At 44.2% G+C, this 21,585-nt stretch overlaps 1 protein-coding gene across 3 annotated transcripts in view; it reads right to left on the reverse strand.

Annotated features, from left to right (window-relative positions):
- ULK1 (unc-51 like autophagy activating kinase 1) overlaps positions 1–21,585 on the reverse strand; it is a 79,174-nt gene that overhangs the window by 55,793 nt on the left and 1,796 nt on the right. For all 3 annotated transcript variants that reach the window (XM_071571807.1, XM_071571805.1, XM_071571804.1), the window contains exons 5-6: positions 6,951–6,983; positions 6,148–6,184 (exon numbers count right to left, since the gene is read on the reverse strand). In XM_071571807.1, coding sequence (XP_071427908.1) covers positions 6,148–6,184; positions 6,951–6,983 — 70 coding nt within the window. The remainder of the gene's footprint in view (positions 1–6,147; positions 6,185–6,950; positions 6,984–21,585) is intronic.

Below are 21,585 nucleotides of genomic sequence, written 5' to 3' on the forward strand. Positions count from 1 at the left end.
ACTGGGTGAACCACAGTCCAACACCCAACAACACATCCTACCAAATGACTCCTGCAAACTCTCATCTGACACCCTCCACTGCATCCATAAATGCAGCAAGAATGTCTCAGAATGCTTCCATAAGCACATTTTTTAAAAAGAATACATTAGTAACCAAAATCTGCAAATACGGAAGCTCTGAAGTGCCCTCCCTCAGATGGGGGTTTCCTAAGAGCTGTAGTGTGAAAATAAACACTGAAGGGATTAAAATAATGTTCAACTGGCTCTCCTAATCAGAGCGATGCAACATCAGCTCTCATTATTTTAAGAACTGTATGTATGAAACTCTTGCCAAAGCTGGGAGCAGCCTGCTGAACAAACCCCAGAATCAACAGTGCTACCAGCCTGTCTCCCTGTCAGTCACTGAGCAAGCCAGGCTTCAAGCGAGCACCATTCCACTTGAATAAAATAATTCCTTTTGTAAAAGGTCCCTGTAAATTAGTTGGGGCTTCATTAGTGTTTTCCAGCTGTTCTCTAGTAAGACATTAAAACAGGCTGGCAGGAGCTTCAAAACACCACTCTACCCCAGTCAGCTAGGAGGGAGGAATCCTTATGAAAACACAGCTGAGGTTGCACACAGCTTTAACACAACACAGGAAATTAAAAATCTAACTTTTAAAATACGTGCATGGGAAGCAGCAAGGGACACACGTAAGTTAAACAGCACTTAGAATAGAAAATAAACTCCCACCACTCCCAAACCTCAGTGGTCTGGGAGGAGGCACAAACACAGCTAAAGTGTCACCACAGCTATCAGGCAGTCCTGGACTCATACACGTGAGACTAGTGCACATGCACACAGTTTCTCTCCCATTGCTGGGCCTTTTTCCTTATGAACTGGCACTCAGCTGGAATTCATGAGACTCCTCTGCAAGAAGGGGAGATTCTGGGAAGGGATTTTAAGGTTATTAAGAGGCAGCTCAGATGTAAGTCTCCAAAACCCACTTGCATCTTCTGAAAGAAGTGCTTCCTCATCTTTAAAAAGGCTTTCCTCAACCTCCTGCTGACGAATCTCAGTGTGCCCAGTTCCATACCATTTTCTGCCTATTAGAAGTCCAGTGTCTCTTAACTGTGCTCAATATTCTCTCCAACAAAAGGTCTCTGCAGTATTTCTGCATTTTCTATTCAAGGAAATCTATTCAGGAATGGTTAAAACACTATCTTTAAACAAAACATCAAGAATTCCCTTTTTTTTGCCCACTTCAGCTCAGGCCCAGGAAAGGACTGTCTGTCTCATCTCCCAAACATGGAGCAAGGCTTGAAACTTGGCAATTCTTATCATTAAGCCAACAGGTAATTACCAACTCCTGGCTAAATACACTCTGCCTGTAGCAGAGAAACTGTTGAGAGCCTTGTCCTGACCTGCAGTCCCAACAACATGCCACGTCTTTGAGGCATTACCCTCTCCTTTATATAACTTGGTGGCCATAGGACTAACACAGAACTAGCCACCAGCCCTCAGCAAGCCAGCTGTCTCCAAAATGTGGATTCTAACTCTTTATAATACTGAAAACAACACTGCTACTGAGACCAGAAAAATCCATTCACCCATAGAATACAGGCCTTCTAAACTACTAATTTCTGCAGAATTTAAGCTTTTACACTTCACAGAACTCTGTACAAAGCTCTTAGTGCTGCAAAAAGTACTGTTTTCCTGGCACACACAGAATATAAACTGGTGTCTTGAGCCTGCAGACGGATTCCCCAGTGCACCTCCAGTAGCAAACTGGAGTTATCATGTTGCAGTGCAGCAAAACCAGAGGTCGGGATCCTCTGGCAGCCCTAAATCCCACAAATCCAGGTAGGAAGGCAGGAGCGTGGAATTGAAGCACTGCCCTCAGGAATGGAGAAAGGACAACTGGCTCCCTGGGGAGCGTAGGGGCATTGCCTTTTACCTCCCTCCACTGACAAACAGGCTGTAACACAGGAAAACAAAACTCCTTATCTCTCACACTCAGCCCATCAGTCTACTACTGTGTGACAGCACCAATCTGCAACCGAAGGACAGAGACATAAACACAACTGACATTTTCAACGACTTCAGGATATTGGTCTGCAAAAGATCGCCAAGACCAGGTACCAACAGCAGAGATGAGAAAAAGATACAGAAAAGGCATTCAAATTTAGGTGGCATAAAAAAAAAAAGTGGAGAACGAAACAACTCTTTCCTTGCTACATCGCAAATAGAGAATTTGTACTTCTGTCCCTGTAAAAAGGGGATATTCTCATCTTCATAAAAAACCTGATGGCAAAATACTAAGCCTTCCCTAAAGTCTGGGCATCCCTGGGGATGTCCGTGGTGAGCAATACATTCTTGCAGGGAATGCTGTTTCACAAGCCCTACTCTGCCATTACTGAGAAGCAATAATATCCCTGTGTTTATTTTCATGGGCTCCACTTCAGTGAGAAGGCACTCTGCTTTCTGCCTTGGGAACAGCAGCTGCACAGGTCAGTAGATCACAGCAAATATTTACTCTGGGTCAGTGTAGGGCCTGTGTGCCTTGCAGCTCTTGAGGCATAGAAAAAGGATGAAACCACCTAAGGAAGTGCCCTGGTCAGCCTGTGCTGGGATGTTCAACCTGCAAGAGACTGCCAGGTGAACTGCAGTAAACAGCTCTTGTCAGCTGATCCAAGAGAAGATGCACTGGAGTACACCCACTGATGGTACATTACAACACCATTTTGGAAAAGTTATTTAGGAAAAAGAACATCTCCTCTTATCCACAGGTGTCACAAGTATTTCTGACATGGGCCTAATCCAAATCACACTGAAGTCTGAGACCAAGTTGACTTTTTTGGGGCCTGCCTGCTCCTACCTGACTTCCACTCATGCAAAGCATGGCCAAGGAGACTCCTGTGAAGTCAGGAGATTTATTCCAAACAGGTTGAGTCCTATCTTAGATATTTCTTAATTACCTGGCTGTACAGGTAGAAAATCTACACAGCACTGCTTCACACCTCTGGTTTGCAGAAGGGTCCCTGTACCACCTGGGATGGACTAGAAAGATAACAGCTCCCTGCAAATGTCATGGTCAAACCAAGAAATTCCTTGCTCTGATAGGAAAGAAAAAGCTTTGAGAAAGATCACAAATACCCTCCTATGAAATGTCCATGCCAACTCACAGAATTTAGGGAGGAATTTTAAACCAGCCTGCTCTGACCTCCTTAGGACCCGAGGACACAGAATTCCTATACAGAGAATGGTCACTTCTGTAACACTTCCCACAGCTCTACCATGCACAGCAGAGATTTGCCACTCTCTGCTCCATACATCCCAATGATGGGCTTAGACTAAACCAACATCCACAGAGATCTCCCAGGAGGGGAATTGCATTGTACCACCAAAGGACAACAACAACAAAAGAGAAGCCGTGCTGAGACACACAACCTTGGGTTGTACCAAAGAGATGGGGCTGCCCAATATCCTAACCCAGCCAACAAACAAAACCTTGGGTTGTACCCAAGAGGTGGGTCTGGCCAACAGCACAGCAATGTGCATGTTTGCACGTCCTCCAGTTATGAAGACAAGGAGAATTAGAGTGCCTTTGGATTCAACACGGAATTACCATATTGCCTAATGCCTGTAATTAGAGGGCAGAATGGATTGGGAAGCTTACAAGCAACTCATTCAATGAGAAACAGGGGATTTGCATGCACAGCTTGCTTAAGTGTTAAAAGAACTACCAGCACAAATGTCTGAGGAGCCAGTGGAAAGTAGATGCTGCAATTAAACACCATCACACAATTATCAAAGTAACTGAAGCAGCACAATAAGTGCTCAGTAGAGATAAGCCTCCTGTGTATCAGTGAAATACCCTGGAAGAAATCTAAACTTTCCAAGATGAGCTTCCAGTAGAAAATCATTCCTGTCAAAAGCATCCTAAGTGCCTGTAGAAGCTGGAAGATGAGATACCCCTGAGGAGAGTGTGGTGGAATGGAGAAAGCTGACACTCATATCCAGGCTCTGGGATCAGGAAGACCCAGATCTCTGCAACAGCCATGGGAGTAACGAACCTTCTTGCTGCAGTGCCTCACTGACTCCTCTCTCTGAAAATCAGTGCCTGCTGGGTTCTCTTCAGTGGCAACCAGCAAGCACACAGATGTTGAGTTAAAATAAAAGTAAGCATCAATTTCCCAGTCACAACAGTTGCTCTTTGCAGTTGTCAAGGTAATGTATTTTATTGGTAAAAACAGAGCTAGAGGTTAACTTTCTCAAACTAACTCAGGCACAGAAGGATCAAATCATACCCCAGGCAACACTCAAACAAACCAAACTGGGGTTCACTTGGTCAATCTAAGCACCAATTTCCCAAGTAATCTCAACTGATAAACAAGGAAGTGAGATATATTAACAACCTAACTAACTGCATGTTTCATTTTTTTCTTGGCTTTTTTTTGGCAATGGGGTGGTAGCTGAAGGAAGAAGATGGCAATGTACACACAGAAGCAGTTGTATGAACAGAAAGATTTTCTATAAATCCCAGTTTCTGTACCTCATTTGGCCAGAAGCTTTTTTCTTGCTTACACACAAAACCTTTGCCAACAGGAGTGCACAGCCCAGTGCTTTAACATCAAGGTTCATTTCATGACATGAAAGCTAAAAACTTTAAAACTGCAGCTTTTGAAGCCCATGCATTGGTAAAACTGAAGTTTCACTATTTTTTAAAAGCATTCCATTAATAACATTGGCACTTGTATTCAAAGAGAAAAATAAAGCATCAAATATAAAACAATCCTCATCTGGTGTTTATAACAGTGTTTCACCCTCAAAAAAGCTCCTTTTAAAGCACAGCAATACCCAACAGATGCAAAACACCATTACTTATCTAAGACAAAGCACACTAAAACCAAATGCCCATCACTTCTATCTCACCCACATTTTATACAAGTGAAACACATGAAAGGCAAAATATTCTTTTTCCCTCAAGTAAGAAATCCTTTCTGAAAATTAAAGTCCACAAACATAATTCATTATCCTGTATAAATAGAGTGCATCAAGCCCCAAATAATTATTCTAGGGATACCAACACTAGCTGTAGGACACATGTAAATTTAGCTTTTAATCCTTCAATTTTTGCCCTTTCCAAGCATCACATATCTCAATAAGGAGCCTGAAGTATTATCCAGCTGACTGGCTTTTAATTTGAACAATGTGAACAAACTTTGTTTAACCATGACCCAGAGCCACACATGAAATGAGATTAAAGTTGTCTCTTCGCATTTAGTAATCTTCTGGTTCACATGCAAAACATCAAGAAAGCTACTTAAGAGGAAAAAATTCAGTCAGGGTAACAAAAAGTAAAGGCTGTGTTTGCTGCTAAGTAAATTGTTAAACAAGTTATCCTGCTGTTTATGTCACTCAGGTGCAAGGTGGTTTTCACAAAGGCCAGGATCCTGTACCTGGGCCATGTGCTGCACTGAAAAATACCTTGGGAGACTGAAGCCTGAGTCCCAGCAATACATCTGGCAAAGCATTTTGCATTTGGTTTGATGGCAAAGATAACTTTGAGTCTTACCAAAAAGTTGTTCAAGGCACCACAGTCCCAGGCACCTGTTCTATATTTTCCAAAAGACTCTGAGATCGGTAGTTTTGGTCACCCTCACAGCACTGCTGGCTACACTACAGTCACCCTCAATACACTGAAATAGAAAATGTGTTCTGCACCAGATGTGGGAACACTCTTACAGGGAAACTTAAAGAGTATGAATTATACTCTTGAGATCTTACTTTAATCCAACCCTGCAGAACTGCAAGGCTTCAGCATAAATAGCTTTATGCCAGTGACCAAGAACAGACAAACCACGTCCCCAGAAGCATCGAAATGTGTTTAACTCGTAAGGCCATTGTAACTAAAGCACACAACTCCTGACAACAGTCACTACTGACCTATATAGAAAGGACTACAAGATCAGCTCTAATTGTCCTGGGTTCTCAGTTTTCAAATGATTACGAAGTGCAAACCTTGGAGCAGTGATACTCTTTATTTTGCAGGAATTAAAAAAAAGAGATACACAATCTGCTTACTTAGATCTTCTACAAACCCCAGCAACTTGAATGAGCTAAAATAGTCAGAATACAGGAGATATTCTCCATACTGTTCTACTTACTGTGAAGGTAGTCAGCCAGGTCACCACCATTACAGTACTGCAAACAGAACAGAAAGCTCAGTTAATTCAAGGCAAAGCAAAGATTAAAACCAGTAAACTTCACTAGAATGGCAGGCTTATCACAGTATTTAAACATAAATAATCACACGTGTCAAAATACATATTCAGAAGTTGGCAGGGAAAACCCCTGTGAGTTCCTCTCCTGTTCCATTTTCCCTAAATATTACGTTGCATTGATACACCAGCATTAACCAGCTTTTGTGCACATCAGAGAGAAAGGGCAAACCAGAACAAAGCAGAAGGGTCACTGCTGGAGACACCATCAGGGAGCTGGCTGAGGAAAGCAAGCCTGGGAACAGCCACAGCTGAAAACTAAAATTCCTCACATCAATGTTCCACATCATTAAGAAAAGTCAACAAGACCTCAAGAGTGAAAACTGCAGAGGAAAGAAAACATTCACAAGCTTTGCAGGTAAGCTGTGTTGAGAAAATTCTCTCTCCATGGATCTTTGAAGCAGACACTACCCAATGGCACCCATTTGACCTTTGAGGTAAAATATCTGCTTGTCTGTGCCAGCATGACCTTCTCACAGCAGCATCATGAAAAATGCCTCTGCTGCTGTCTCTGCACCCACACAGCTCTGGCTCTCAAAGGTGTGCAGCTGCAGATTAGATTAGCAAAGAATCACAGGTAAGACTGCCAGCAGGAAGCACCACTGTGAACATGCTGGCCTGCTCAAATGAGCTTAAAAAATTAAAAAAGAAGGAGGGAAAGAAGGTTAAAAAAAAAGGCATATACTCACCTCCATAACCAAGTAGACAGAGTTTGCCAGTTCCTGGGGAAACAGAACATGGAAAAATAAGGGATTTATGTGCTGAAATATTTTACACATTTAATTGCTGCATTTTCGTTTAAACAATCTGTGCTTTGTTACAAGTCTAACTAAAGAGAGGGCAAAACCATTATAGGTTAATGCCTAGAAGATTGCTTACTTTGAAAAATGTCAGGCATTTAAGCATGTTTTCTGAGTGTGCATCTGTTTAACCAAGCTGATCTCCAGTTTTGTGGCTTGGGTCCTCACGTCCTTTCGGGCTCTGGGGATTAACAGTGGCACGCAACACAGATGCTGGCACACTGTTATCCTAGAGCCTTAATCATTTCCACATTTAACTTGGCCCTTTATAGCAGCTATGCCCACATGAGCAGCTCTGGTCTGAAGAGAGATAAGAGCAATGCAATTTTGGGACCTGCAATTCAACCCCACGGCTGAAAAGTGCCCAAGAGATTCACCTTCAGTTGCAGGTAAAAAGGGAAAGATCTCAGGTGAAAAACACAGCATTGGCCAATCAGATTTTCAACATATATTAACAGTGCCATTATCAGGTGCCTAAAGCTTTCTGGATTATCATGGGGGTCAACACCAGCTAACACCAGGCCAAACACTCATCTTCTTAAGTTCACTACAGGTGCTGCACTGTGATGCTCTTCTCATCTTGAGAGTTTACCTCCTGCCTTAGCTGACCCTCTCCCCCAGTCCCTTGCCCATAGTAAACTCATACAAGATGGCACATGCACAGCACAATCACAGGATAGCACGGAGGTGTCCCTCAAACATACAGCACCATGGAGCCACAAAAGGAACTTTGGTGGCTGTGCAGCATGTGGTGACACCAGCAGCTGCCTGGCACAAGTCTGGCAGAGCCACCAAACCACTGGCAGAACAGACATGAACACAAGCAGATGTTTCAAACCCAGGTAAACCCAGAAGGCCAATTGACTAAACCCTCTTGCTGGAACAGAAGTCAGACAGAAGTAGATCTCCTGCATAACAACCTGTAAACTAAGTCCCTCCTCAACTCAAGGCCCAACCAGAGACATGCACAGCCAGCAACTGCTTGGGTGGGTGGAGAAGTTCTAAAAGTAGTGGCAGAGAACAAGAGACTTCACCCCATTTCCACAGCTCTGGCACAGCATGACTTTACTTACCAGGCTGTTTAGACACCTGCTCATCCGATTCTTCTTCTGAACACAACTATTCATTTCAAAATCCCCAGCATCCACCCTACCAGCTGTTTAGTTTCCAACCACTCTCCATTGTCTGCTCACAGCCCCTTTCATCTTGGTCTGCCCACAGGACTCTACCTCCTGTCAAGCCTGTACCAAATTGCCTGCCTTTGTCAACGCCTCGAGTCCTCTGCACCTCTCATCATTTCTCTTCCGTCCTCTTTTAACCTCACAATGTGAAATCTGGGTTTCCATATGTTTACTTGAAGACTGGTTGGACAAAGAGAGGGAGAGAGAAGGAAGCTAAATGACCTGTGATTTGAGAGACTCCAGCCATAGCTGCAGGGAGCACGGGCCACCTTCCCCCAGAGAGGGTCAAGGCACAGGGCAGCACAGCAGCCACTGGTTCAAGTGTTCACCAGAGCCTCAGGCCACTCTCAACTCTTAGAGCTGTTCTCATTGCCAAGCCCAGATGAGCTTTTTGAAGTCCACTTGTTTGTTCAAAAAGCAATTTTCTCTGATACTTCAAGAAGGTGTTTGTTGCACTTCCTTGCATGACAAGCACTACTTTAAACAGGTTTTGTTTTCCAACCTCTGCATTTGAAAGCAGCACACATTAAGTCATCCAATTTCATACACAGTTTGGGTGAAGCGGGAAACCAGTCTGTGGTTAAAAGCACCAGTCAAAGGGAAGCAGTGCAAGAAGAAAATCCCAAGCATCATCACAAGCTTTGAACATCACAAAGTGCTGAGGGGGAATGCTCAGGAGTGTTCAAAGCCCACCAGCCTCTGCTGTCCTAAGCAGGAACACTGGAAAGCTAAAGTTGATAAAAGACAGACAAGACTTCCACTTCTACACGTAGTCCAGCCCCAGATGTACTAGAAGATGTGAGACACACCAGAAGTGGAGTGCAGCTGCTCAGGGAGCTCCCTGCAGGGCAACTGCTGGCCATAGAAGAAGTGTCTGAAGTGGTTTTTGCAGTCTACACCACCTTCATCACTGCCACAACAACAGTTTTCATAAACACTTCTTGGCTAAACATGCTGTGATCATTGCAGCTCAGTAACTGCACATGAATATGTGTAATGGCAGCAGGGTTTGGGGAAGCTCAGTATATTATTACCTATATAGAAAATTAAGAGGAAGCAGAGCTTACAAAAACCAAGTCTAGAAGATACTTGTAATAATTTGTTAGCCAACAGCTAATGGACACTGGGCAGCTTGGTTGGTTTTCCATTCTACTTTATTTAAAGACTCTGCAAACAAACATCATCAAGCAAATCATTGATCTTTGGCAGCCAGTGTGTACAGTGACCAGGGTTAAACAAGGACCTACAGTGGCAAGGGAGATGCTCTGCTCAACTTTCCCAACAACAACGTGACCTTGGTAGTTTGTGGTTTTATCTCTTCACCCTGCGTTGGTGCGATAAGAGGGCAATGCCTGAAAGGCTTTAAGAGAGAAGCAGATGGGTCCCCCCAACCATCCACTCACAACTGCACCTTTGAACATTCAGCCTCCTCCCTGCTGCACACACAGCCACCACAGCAGAGGAACATCTAGCAAGGGTATTTTCAGATTACAGATGCCTGTAGCAGAGAGAATACCTTCCATATTTGCAGCTTCAGCATTTCAAGACCCACTTACCATAAAGAGATTTGTAAAGTTTTGCCAACAAAACTAAGCATTTATTTCAGGAAGAGTTGCAGAAACAAGCTCTTGTTTGGAAAAAGCCAGTAGAGCTTACAGTGGTTACAACAGATTCAGCTGTCTAAAGAGACTTCTGATTTCTCAAATGGACTGATGGACTTCTTCTCAAGCTGATTCAGCAGCAGAAACTACTTACTGTCCATTTTTATCCTTCCCCTGTATTTATGATTTGTTCATTAACAAAACAAGATAAAAATACTGCAAGCCAAATTTTGCAAGCTACCAGTTTCTCTGGGAAAAAAAACACCAAAATGCCCAACCCATTTGTTTCCATATCAGCAACAAGAAAAGTGTTACAGTTTGCTGTATTTCTGCAGAGGCTCATGTCCAAGAAGCGCTACAGATAATTTCCTCTGGACCTCTTATTCACATGAGCCAGTTCATGCAGCCAAGGCTAATCCTGTCACTAAACAAGCTCAATGAAGTGAACAGCACAAAGACAACCCCCTAACTTTTCCTCTCATCACAAAGTGCAGCAATACCCTGACCATGCTTCACAATAGCAGCAAAAGGCCTCTGCCAAAGGCATTAAGCTGATAATTAATCAGTCTGGATCACTGCCTGACTTGTAGTTCTTGCAGCAGAGGCCCCAGCGATGAAGTTACAATTTAATTGAGTGTAAAAATAGGCAACAGCCTCTGCTGTCCACAAATAACACACATCTGCTGATGGAGGATGAAGAAATGAAGAAACTTCATTCAGCAGGATACCATGAATCACCCCAGGACTGTGCTCTGTTAAAATTCCTAACTGGGACACTAGAAGGGATGGACACTATGGACATCAAGACCCAGCAGTCCTGTCCTCCTTTAAATTTTCTCTCCACCCATACTGAAAGGTGGCATGATCCTCTTCTTGGAAAGTGTGTGTTTAGGTGTGTCCAAAGGGAAATGTCTGGGTGTACCCACAGTTAGTCATCCTCCTACCACAGCTTAAAAAGTCAGCGAGAGGAATTTTCCTTAGAAAAATCCTCCTCTGCACTCTACCCGTGCACTCAGCTTGCCACCAAGTTTAGAAAGGTGCTCAGGAAGGGAAAAAAGCGGAAATTTGATTACACAACAGTCCAAGATACTCTCAGCAGTGCAATGTTCTTGCCAATCTGTGTGGGACCAGTGCTGTAATAGGCTGAGTTAAACCAGCAAACAATGCCTTCCAGCTCACACAAGTCTTCTTTCCTAGCAAGACTTGGGGATGCAGGAGGAACACCTGGAAGATGAATGTAGCTCCACTGTTATGACCATGTGCTGAGCACCACAGGGCTGACAAGGCTCCTGCTGCCTACAGGACAAGAGCTGTGTGGACTCAACTCCTCAAGACTGGCTTTGTTACTCTCCTGAAGATCAGCCTGTTTTTGCTGGCTTCCCTCTGATGGCAAAGGTTCCTGGTTTGTACCTCTCAGGAGGTATCTGCCATGAGCTGCTCAACACCACCACTCCAACAGCACCGAGGCACTGCCAAGCAAAGATAAATGCCACACACAGATCCCTGTAAACAAGCCTAGGACTAAACCAACTGCACCAACACAACAGGAACGTAACAGAGCTGAGGGGCTGACAGGGGAAGATAACATCAACAAAAACCTAAAGCTATTCCACCATTTTTTTTTGTCTTTTGCTACTTCCCCTACGCGCTGCAGCAGAACCACAGCACACCACATCCTCCTGTTTTGCCAGTAGGATCTCGTGGAGCCAGTGCCCTCCTGGCCTACCATCTCTAGTCATTGCTTTCTAACAGTGGAACTGGAATCATGAACAAAGTCTTTACAGAACCCAATTTCTAGGCCAATGGCACCTGGAAAGCCACTAGCTCAGACAGGGTTTTCCAAGCACACTGGGCTGGGGAAAAACAAACCCACTGTTCTCAAGAGAGTGAAGACATTTTCCAAAAAGAAAAAACATCTTAGTATTATTTTACTGGGGCTCACAGCTTGGCTTGAGCAGGTTAAGCTCTGAAAAGGGAAACGAAAAGTGTTGTGCTCTGCAAGGATTATCTCCTGATGCAACTATTTGAACAGAGGCAAGGTGAGAGAGAATAGTAACATCAATCTGAAATTTTCCTCTGGAAAACAGATCCAAGGCAAACAGCTAGAAGATATTCATGTGCTTTTTGACCTCAAGTGAAAAGAAGAACAGGTCTCAGAGCTTCTTGTGTTCTCTGGCCCTGGTTGTCCTCCTTACTCCTCCTGAACCTGATCAATAAGGAACTCAGGAACATTTTGAGGTGGTTTCCAATTGAGGAGACAACAATTAACTCAGATGAAGAAAGAAAAGGAAAGCACTCATTCATGGCAGTATAATCTCCTCTCTGCATGGACATGCAATACCACAAAATGTTTCTCAAGCCCAGACACAGCTTCACAGCCATACAAAAGCACATTTTAGGACAGACTTTTGGAATTCAAGTCATGCAGACAGCAAAGTACTGCACCGAGAGAGTAAGTTATAAGGAAACAGCAGCCACTTTTGAGTACAGGCTACCCTGAAAGTGATAGATCTTGGGCTATAGTAGCAGTCAGAACAGCACTAGGTCCAGGAAGTGATATGCAAACAACACATCCCACAGCCTATTCAATACCTTTGCCCATTTTGACACATCGAGGTCCAGCAATAAAACCTACTGCTACTGACTGGACACAGTCAGCAGATCTGTTACTTCCCAGAAGAATGAAGACTTCTGGTTTCTTTCTGTAGATCCCATGGAATATGGATCAGAACCAAGAGCCAGAGAGGCCCACAAACTTCTGCATTGGCTCCCAACTGCATTCTGCTTCCTACTGACCTGTGAGCTTGCCCAGGATGCAGAGCACTAACAGAGGCACAAAGGAGGCAGAAGGGAGTCTCTGCAGCACAGAAATGATTTATGGCTGGCCTTGCAACAGGCAGATTTTTGTAGGACCAGAAGAACAGTGATGCCAAGGGTCAGCACTGCCCCATTCCAGGAACTACAGTATTCTCTATTGTAAATCTGATGAGTTGTTTCAGGACAGCTTGTACTTCAGGGCAGATTAAAAACAGCAGGGAAGTTATCCTTTGGTTCTACACAGGTTTCATGAAGGGAGGGAAAGTATTTCCCATCCTCCTGGAAACAGTTCTAATGTCTGCCTGCATGACATTAAAAACCAAAGATGACAACATCATGTCCATAGAGCTGCTGTTTGGCAGGCAGGTCATACCACCATGGACAAATGGGAGCACAGATGGTAAGGCAGTTCAGTCTTCAAGTGACTTGAAGAAACTTCATCCCTTCCCCTGGACACTTTCAGCAGGTTCCTTCAGACCAGCCCCACCTGTCCCTCCAGGCAGTGGCAGGTGGCAGTGCTGGTCACAGCCCCACTGCTGGGCACTCTGCTGTTGGCTTCACACAAGTTCACTGCTGGCCTCGACCAAAGCCCTGAGACCCGATGCACCTGCTGGATGACTGGTGACCACAGCACTTGCAGAGAGCTCAGACAAAAAAACCTGACTCTTCTTCAGAGGCAAATGGAGCCTCTGCAGAGCAGCACACTACAGAAGGCCACAGCTGGAGCTGCATCTGAGCCTAACCACAGAAACCAAAGTATGGGATTCATGTCATAATGGGGTGGAGAGACAAAGCGTTGGGTTTCACAGGTCACAGAGCTTCAAGGCAAGACCAAAAACATGCATATCAGAGCAAATTGAAGACCTGTGCTGCTGAAACACTGAAATCAATTCCTCCTTACAGCAATCATGTTGCTCTGGGGGCAATGCTGCACCTCCTTCAGCAGTCTGTGCCCCACCACCAACTCCTGAGGAGGCATCACTGCCTGAGTGCAGTGGGTGCAGCCCACATCTGTATGCAACAGCTGCAGCAGCAAGACAGGAATAAGAGAAATCCTGAAAAGTTTGGACTTGCTGACATGGAGTGGAAGGAAGTAGTTACCCCTTTGCCAAGAGGCAAAATAATACCTAGAAGCTTTTTCAAACACAAGCAAACTCCTTTGCAAATGGCAATGCATTATACAATGCTATGAAGAGAGGAAACACCACAATTCTAAAAACAATGATAAAAATAATCAAGATTGATTTGCTTTTCTGTATTTGTTCCTCACCTCCTTTCTGTATCACAGTTATACTATAAACTGAACATTTAAGGTTGAATTCCCCATTTCCTTAAGCTCAGTCACATGTACTGGAATTAAATCCTTGCATACTGTAAAGTTGCATTTTATGAGCCTGCCCAATGAGCAGCAGTAGAGGGGGGGAGAGCTGTAGGTCAAGGTGGATAATAGAGTAGAAATGTGAACGTTTCAGTTTTAATCACAGTCATTGAGGCATATTAATTTATTGAGATATGTGCAAATACAAGCGAAGTGACTCAGTCCCAAAGTTTGACTTTTGTTTGATTAATGTAGTTCCACTGATAAAGTTGTGAATGGCTTGGTTTTCAGTGGTGTATCCCAAACACAATCTGATACTCTGCAGGTGGTGTTTTTTGTTGTGTTTTGTTTTCCTTTAAACAACTCTGAAAATGTCTGACCTCCCCAGGAGGTTTTCTATGGCAGCTGCACGAGTGACTGGCCTTTGCGAGTCTTCTCTTTTGCATCCATTTATTTCAGGCTTCACTTACCAGATTTAAGAAAATAAACACACTGGTTATCACAAAGATGGGGAAGAAAAGGATTTTGAAGGAAAAAACATGAGTTTCTTTCAAATAAAAATGGTCTTAATTTAAGAAGGAAAAAAAATCCAGTTACTGGAAGCCAGAGAAACATGGGCTCAAATCTGCAGTATTTAAAAAACAGAGAAACAAGTACTTTTTAACACATTTAACATGCTGTCTACAATTGCCAACTAAATGAAGAGAATATCAAATGCAAATGAAGAAGCCTCCAGAAAGTCCCCCCACAGCCCAGTTGTGTGCATGGTGATGTGACACAGCACACACAGAGGGGACATGCAGAGGACACACAGAGCCCACCCTGCAGCCCCCAGAGCTGCCTCCCAGCCCTGCCCACCACAACTCGATCCAACTGCAGTCCTTGGGGTTCCCCATCATACCAGCAGCTCTCACATCCCAGCTGGGAGGCCCTCCCTTGCTGGACATGTAAGACACTTTGCTAAATGGGATCTCTAATGACTTAAAATTATGCATCTTTCGTTCCCTCCACTGGAACTAGTCTGGTTGATCCTCACTATGCCAGCTCAGCTGACCTAATTCCTCCTGTTACTCTGATGCTAGGAGACAAGCCAGGTGCTCCTGCAGCCAGACAGAACATTATTGCCCTAAGCAACCAGTGATGCACAATTTGATTCATTTCTATCAGGCCCCCTTGAAACAACCTTGCATAGTAAACAAATGCAGCTCCGAGATCCTCACTTTGCATTTTGACAGCATCTGTTCATGTTTATGGTGATATTTAAGGTCTGCACATTATAATGCAGAAGATATGCAGTTAATGCTATACACTAAGCATAGAAGAGGTTCCAAAATTATCTATGTGCAGGAATCTCCCCTGTATTCTGCTGTGAACATTTTTCAATACACTCCTCAGAGAGGAACCATAACATCTGAAGACAATTAAGATGCTTTTTCTTAAGCAAAGTATGTTTAGATCTGTACTTGAGAAACATTGCACATGAAGAACACATCACACTTGCTCACATTCCACCAGGTTTGCCATTTGCTATTGCTGCACCAACATAAGCAGCAACAAAAAACCCAAAACAAAACAAAAACTAAAACAAACAAACAACAAAAAACCCCCACCCAGCCAACAGAAAGCAACAAACAAAACCAGACATGCTTACTTTGAAAACAAAACAAAACCAAAACCTTTCGAAGATCATCACCTTTGCTGACCACCCCTGTGCTTAGCTGCTCATTTCTCCACTGCATCTCACTTCTGGGATGAAGGCAGTTACCTCATGAAAGACCCACATCCACTTCCAAGGGCCAGAACTTCTCCAAGTGTTTTGCCAAAGCAAACTGGAGCCATCCAGCCCTGATTCCTACCACCAACACCAATCTTCTATTTGCTAATCTGCCTGTTCTGCAAAGCTTTTCAGTTGATATCAACAGGTGGGAAGGCAGGTGGTGCAAAAAAGGGAGGAGAAAGGAAGACACATGGAAATGAACTGTACCCTCAGTTCTCTCCACAAGCTTGAGCACTAAGACGAGCTTTTCAAACACAGTTTTGTTGCAGCTTCACAGTTTAGGAGCAGGTTCAGTCCAGCCACAAAATTAAATCTTTTAATTAGGCTTTGGCTTGAACCTCTAAATATTCTAAGCAAATTCAGTGTTTCTCCATCTGAATTTAATCCCACCCAGCCACTGATTAGGAGGCACTTTTCCCATCTATCCTTCAAATCTTCACCTCCTTGCTTTGCTCACTCAAACCAAATGTGTTCAGTCATCATAAGGATTTACACAATGGAAATTTTCATGGTGGAAACAGCGATGGAACTTCAAGAAGAGCAGCACAAACAGCAGTTCTGCCGTTACCAGAGCTTTGCTGTCAAACTGCGAACACAACAGCCTACCAGTTTCTGACTGATTACTCCTGGGAAACATTCCTTAATCTGCCATTATAGTCTGAGTAATGCTACCTTCCACAGGAGCTTTAGAAGCTATTAACCACCACGTTGCCAGCTCTTCCATGACACCTTAATCATGTGAGAGGAACACAGGTATGTGCTTTACACACAGGATGAGTAAACCAGTGATCATAACTTCAAAAATGCAGCAAGACAACTCCCTCTATAAAAAGCCTATGACTCCTCTGAGGTCTATATTTAGTGGTCAATATTTGCTAGATGTTTCTGGGACCTGCACAGTGGGGCACTCTGTTAGTGAAGGCAGTATTAAAAAAAAAAGACTATAAAATTCTCAACTCTCCACAAACATATCCATTTTGGTCCACTAAACTCTCAACTCTAAAAAACTACTGGCAGATGGTGGTTGGGGTTTTTTCCTTTTCCCTTCTAGCTCTAAATTGAGCCAGATTCAATCTTGGGTGATTCCCTTCAACACTTGTGAGGATGCTGATGGAGCAGGACAGCAGACACCCCATTCTTGTCCGCCGTGCAAACTGCAAGAGGATTGCTTGGCAGTTCAGAGAAGCCTGCACTTTACACCCACTCACCAGGCAAACTGCCAGCTTTGCTCAGGGACGGAATTAAAAGAGGATTTAACCAGGCAGCCTGACCTCAGGAGTGTGATCTCCCAGACACAGAAGGCCTCCTTAGTCATTCTAAGTGTCACAGTAGAGCCCTGTCTCCCAAGATGGGGCACCCAGACAGCAGTGCCTGAGGAACAGAAGATCCTGCATGAGGTGGCACGAGAGGTGGCGAGGCATGAGGCGACACTGCAGCAACACTGATTCATCCCACACCACGGTGCCCAGCACAGCAGTGCAGCAGAGGCCAGCAGTGCTGGAGGGCACTCCAAAGGACACTGCACTCCAGAGGTCCCAGGGGACAGCAGGAGGCACGTACACAAGATGTGGACTAACAGCTAAAGGCTCTGTGTCAGAAAAGAGTGACAGTGCAGCCAGCACAGCAGAACATCAACAGTCCAGCAGCCACAATTCTATTGATCACAAGGACTTGCTATACAGTAGCAACACAAGAAGGCTGTTATTATCTCTAGCCCAAGGTGACTGATCACTAAGCTGAGAAGTGTTTGTTCTGCCATCCACTCCTTAAACCATGTGCATGAGAAAAACTGCACTGCAAGGACTCCGTGTTCTTTCTCGCCAGGTGATACAGTCATCCCAGCAGAAATATTTTTGGTGAGTCTGTACTAGATGAGTGAGTTAAGAATTACTCTCAGCTCATCCCAGGCTCGTGAGTACAATAAGCCAACTTGTCACCAAATTATGGAAAGCAGACCCTCAGGTAACATAGGCTGAAACAGAAACGTCACAGCAGTGCCCTGTGTGATGTTAACAGCTGTGTTGCTGCAAGCAGCCCTTCTCACCCATGCAAAAATTGGGGAAAAAACCCTCAAAACAACACAACAACCACCCAATACCCACACAAGCACAGGCCTAGCCAGGCTGCTTTGAGAAGCAAGCTCAGCTCACAGCACAGCATAAGGGAAAACATGCCAGTCTAATAATCCTTCTTCCTATTTCGTGCAGTAAAATGCTTTCTATCATCTAAAGCCTGATTTGTGTCCAGGAATAGCAGATTTTCTGCCCTAGCACCAACACAGCCACATGTGAGATCCTCAATTGACACTTATACAACCTAGGCCAGCTGGCACTGCACAGGGAGGAAAACACATTCACAATCTCCCATTGCCCAAAGATCTTAGTTCTTAATAGCACTGAAAGAACCTGTCTAGCACACAGTGCTCCCAAGATCTGAAAGTTCAAGGGTTACTTTCCTACCCCTGAATCTCCCTCCACTAATCAAGATCACAGAATCAACATCCTGAGTCCCAAAGAAAATAAAGCAAGTCCCACACACTAGACCACGTGTTAGGCTTTCAGTATGAACATGGGTGAGGAGTTGAGCTGACCTTCAGTTTTGGAGATCAGTTTTCCAAGACATCTCATTTCCATACCAAGTCCTCATCTGGCAGAAACCATAATTTGTATCCTTGTTGTTACTAATTTCCACCTTAAGGAATAAGAGCTCATTTGGCTGTCTTCAGAGTAAAGAGATTTCTGGTATCCAGATGTCCCTTTAGACTGCTGTGCTCCCCTTGACTGCTGCAGACTGGGGTCCCCAACTCCAGCCCCTCTGTAAACCAGCTGAGGAGTCAGGGATTGCTCAGTAACTACTAATGCATCCCAGAGATGGTGGAATACAGCTTTTACTCTATGCCAAACACCTCCTGTAACTAGGAAAAACCTGCACCACAACTCCATACAGACACTAAAGAGACAGCACTTTCAGAAATGTGATATGATTTATCCTCTTTTTGAGCAACAGCTCTTGCATGAAGCTCCTAAACTGTTAACAGCACCTCTCATTAATACATGAGCACATAATAATGGGAATGTGCATATTTCATTTTGTGAGCCATTCTCATGTACTGACAGTGCTTTTAGGGCTCCAGAAAGGCGATCTGTAAAAGTCCAGTCACTGCACTTGTATGCATTAAACATCCATCAGTATCATTTACTCCTAGGAAGCTTTGTATTTTGTCATTATTTATGAAACAATATCACAGAGGTCTATGAAATGAGAAGGAACGCAGCAATTTCCCTGAATTTGAAGGATAAACTAAGGATGTCAGAGTGAGAGCTGCTTGTCAGTATTAAATATCAGCACTGCATGTGTCTGTCTGAAGCAAATCTGGCATTAGATCAAAAATTGTGTGTTGTACTGAGGCCTGGTTAGCATTAGTTTTTAACCAGGAAAACACAAATGAAAGCATCATTGGGTGCAATCACTTGCTTACAGCCACTGTGGTTTTAGTAACCATTTCCTTGTGTACACGAGTAAAAGTCAGAGTCACTGTTGACAGGCAGAGCAGAGGAAGGGAGGACACAAAATGCAATGACAGACAAAGCTACAGGGCAACATTAAGTTTCACAGGAAGTATTTTTTCCCTTTTGCTCTATGTTGCACTATAAGAACAAAGCTCTTCAGTTTTAGAAAGCCTACAAGTAAGGGCTCAATTAACTCAAATATATTTTCATGGGTAGATACACATGCAGCTATGAATGAAGCAACCAATCTTGTCTTGGGGGAGCAAAATGAGTAATTAGCAATCTTTTTTTACAAAGTAAGGAAAGGTGGGCAGAAGCCAGCCTTCCACAGACCTGCACTTTCACCTTCACAGATAATTTACTCTGGTACAACTCCCAAGCAGACATAGAGCAAGGCCAAACACCCAGACCCATTACACACACAACCTGTGTGGGTGGACCCCATCAGACTGTCTGTTGACCAATGACCTCACACCAGAGGAGACTCCACATCCTGGCAGCACCATAAAACGCCCACTGCTCCCTAAATCCTCTCATTTTGGTCTGAGGAATCAAATTACTCAGGTCATACAAGGACTCTGACAAAGCTGGTAACTAAACATACACCTGGGCATGCCTTGAGCCCTGGACCATTCTCAAGTTCTTCTCTTGGGGCATCTTACACAGCTTCTTGCAAAAATCTCACCAGACTACACAGCTATATACAGGAGCAGGAGAAAACCACATTGCTAGAAGTGTAACAGTGATGAAATTGCTCTTTTTGCAGAAAAAGTCTTTGAGTCTCTTCCTACCCAGCAATGATTTGAAGCAGGGAGAGAAACAACAGAAGTTTTGAAAGATCTGCAATGAGCACACCCAGCAGCATAAATGCTTCATGCAATGCAAACTAGAGTTGAAGTGCAGGAGCAGCCACTCACTCCCTCAAGTGAAAAGTCATTAAGCAAATTTAGAAAGTACAGAGAAGGAAAAAACCCATGAGATGCAATGCCCCAAGTGGCCTGTGTCCAAAGGAAGCTTTCCCAGCTACTCTGCAGCACACAGAGGCCAAAGGCAGATGCTGCTTTGTCAGACCAGCTCAGAAGGGTAGCTCAGGAGCAAGGCACAGCTACCCAAAGAATATTTCCAAGAAGCAATCCTGCTCCCAGAGCAACCTGACATCCCCCACTTCCACCTCTCACCAAAACAAGTCCCTGTTCCCTGGCAGCACCTCCCCAGAGCCTCTGTTCCCGCAGGGAAGGACGCAGGGGGTGTCCCAGCCCCAGGGGCTGCGGGCTGGGGTGACACACACAGACTACAGCCCCCAGAAGGCACTGCAAGCAGGCACCGCTGTACCGACCGGCTGGGATTCGTGCTGGAGTGACGTGGAAGCCACCGGAGCCAATCCACGGGAAAAGGAGGAATGTCAACAAACACGGCGGCTTGCGGGACACGCGATATCAGCGCCAGGGCAGGAGGCTCCCGATAAGCCACCCCAGGGCCAGCCGGGGTCCGGCCGAGGCAGTGGGCACTCACATCAGCCCTTTGGCCGCACAGACACCGCTCGCCAGCTCCTCACCCACAGACACAAGGGTTCCATCTTAGGCTTTGGATTCTGCAGCCTTATTTTAAAAAGCATCACAAATGTGAAAGAAAACTTGCCCCATGAGCCAACAGGATTTAACCAAATATTCAAGAAAAAAATGAAATTGGATAACTTGGGTTTCGTGAGCGGATCAGTTTTAGCTCCTTAGATTAGATTAGATCTTCAGGGCTGACTTTGAAGGAAAAGGCAACTGTGGGAAACCACAATAATCTAAAAATGTCTGCTGCAATTTTTAACACTTAGTGACTGCCACAAGGACAACAGAAAAATGCAAATTAAAATCCTCTGGAACTGAAGACAATCATATGCTACAAAGTCATGCTCACACTATTTTTACATGGCCCAGGAAAAAGAAATTTTCTCAGGGAGCGTATCCAGACCAGAGAAAGAAAACCAAAGGTGGGTATGCCAAAAATAACTACTGTAATTTTATTCCTAACATTCTGAGAACTTAAGAGCTTCCACCACAGACATATTCACCACACACTGCATTTCACTGCATAACATCCTGGGAAAGAGAAGCTCCCACTTCAACTCCCAACTGCACAAGAGTTCAGGGGTCCAGCCAACTAAAACATGATCTGCTCAAAGGTGTTTATCTTTCCCTAACTTATCAGAAGACTTTCTCCCCAAAAAATACACATCTGAATACAAAACATTTGTTAAAAATTGAAATTTCACAAACTTCATTCAACCCTTCCCCAAATTCAGCATGCTTTGCTGTAATTGAATGTATTTA

This window comes from Pithys albifrons, chromosome 17 (genome assembly GCF_047495875.1).
Source record: "Pithys albifrons albifrons isolate INPA30051 chromosome 17, PitAlb_v1, whole genome shotgun sequence".
In the NCBI taxonomy this organism is placed as follows: Eukaryota; Metazoa; Chordata; class Aves; order Passeriformes; family Thamnophilidae; genus Pithys; species Pithys albifrons.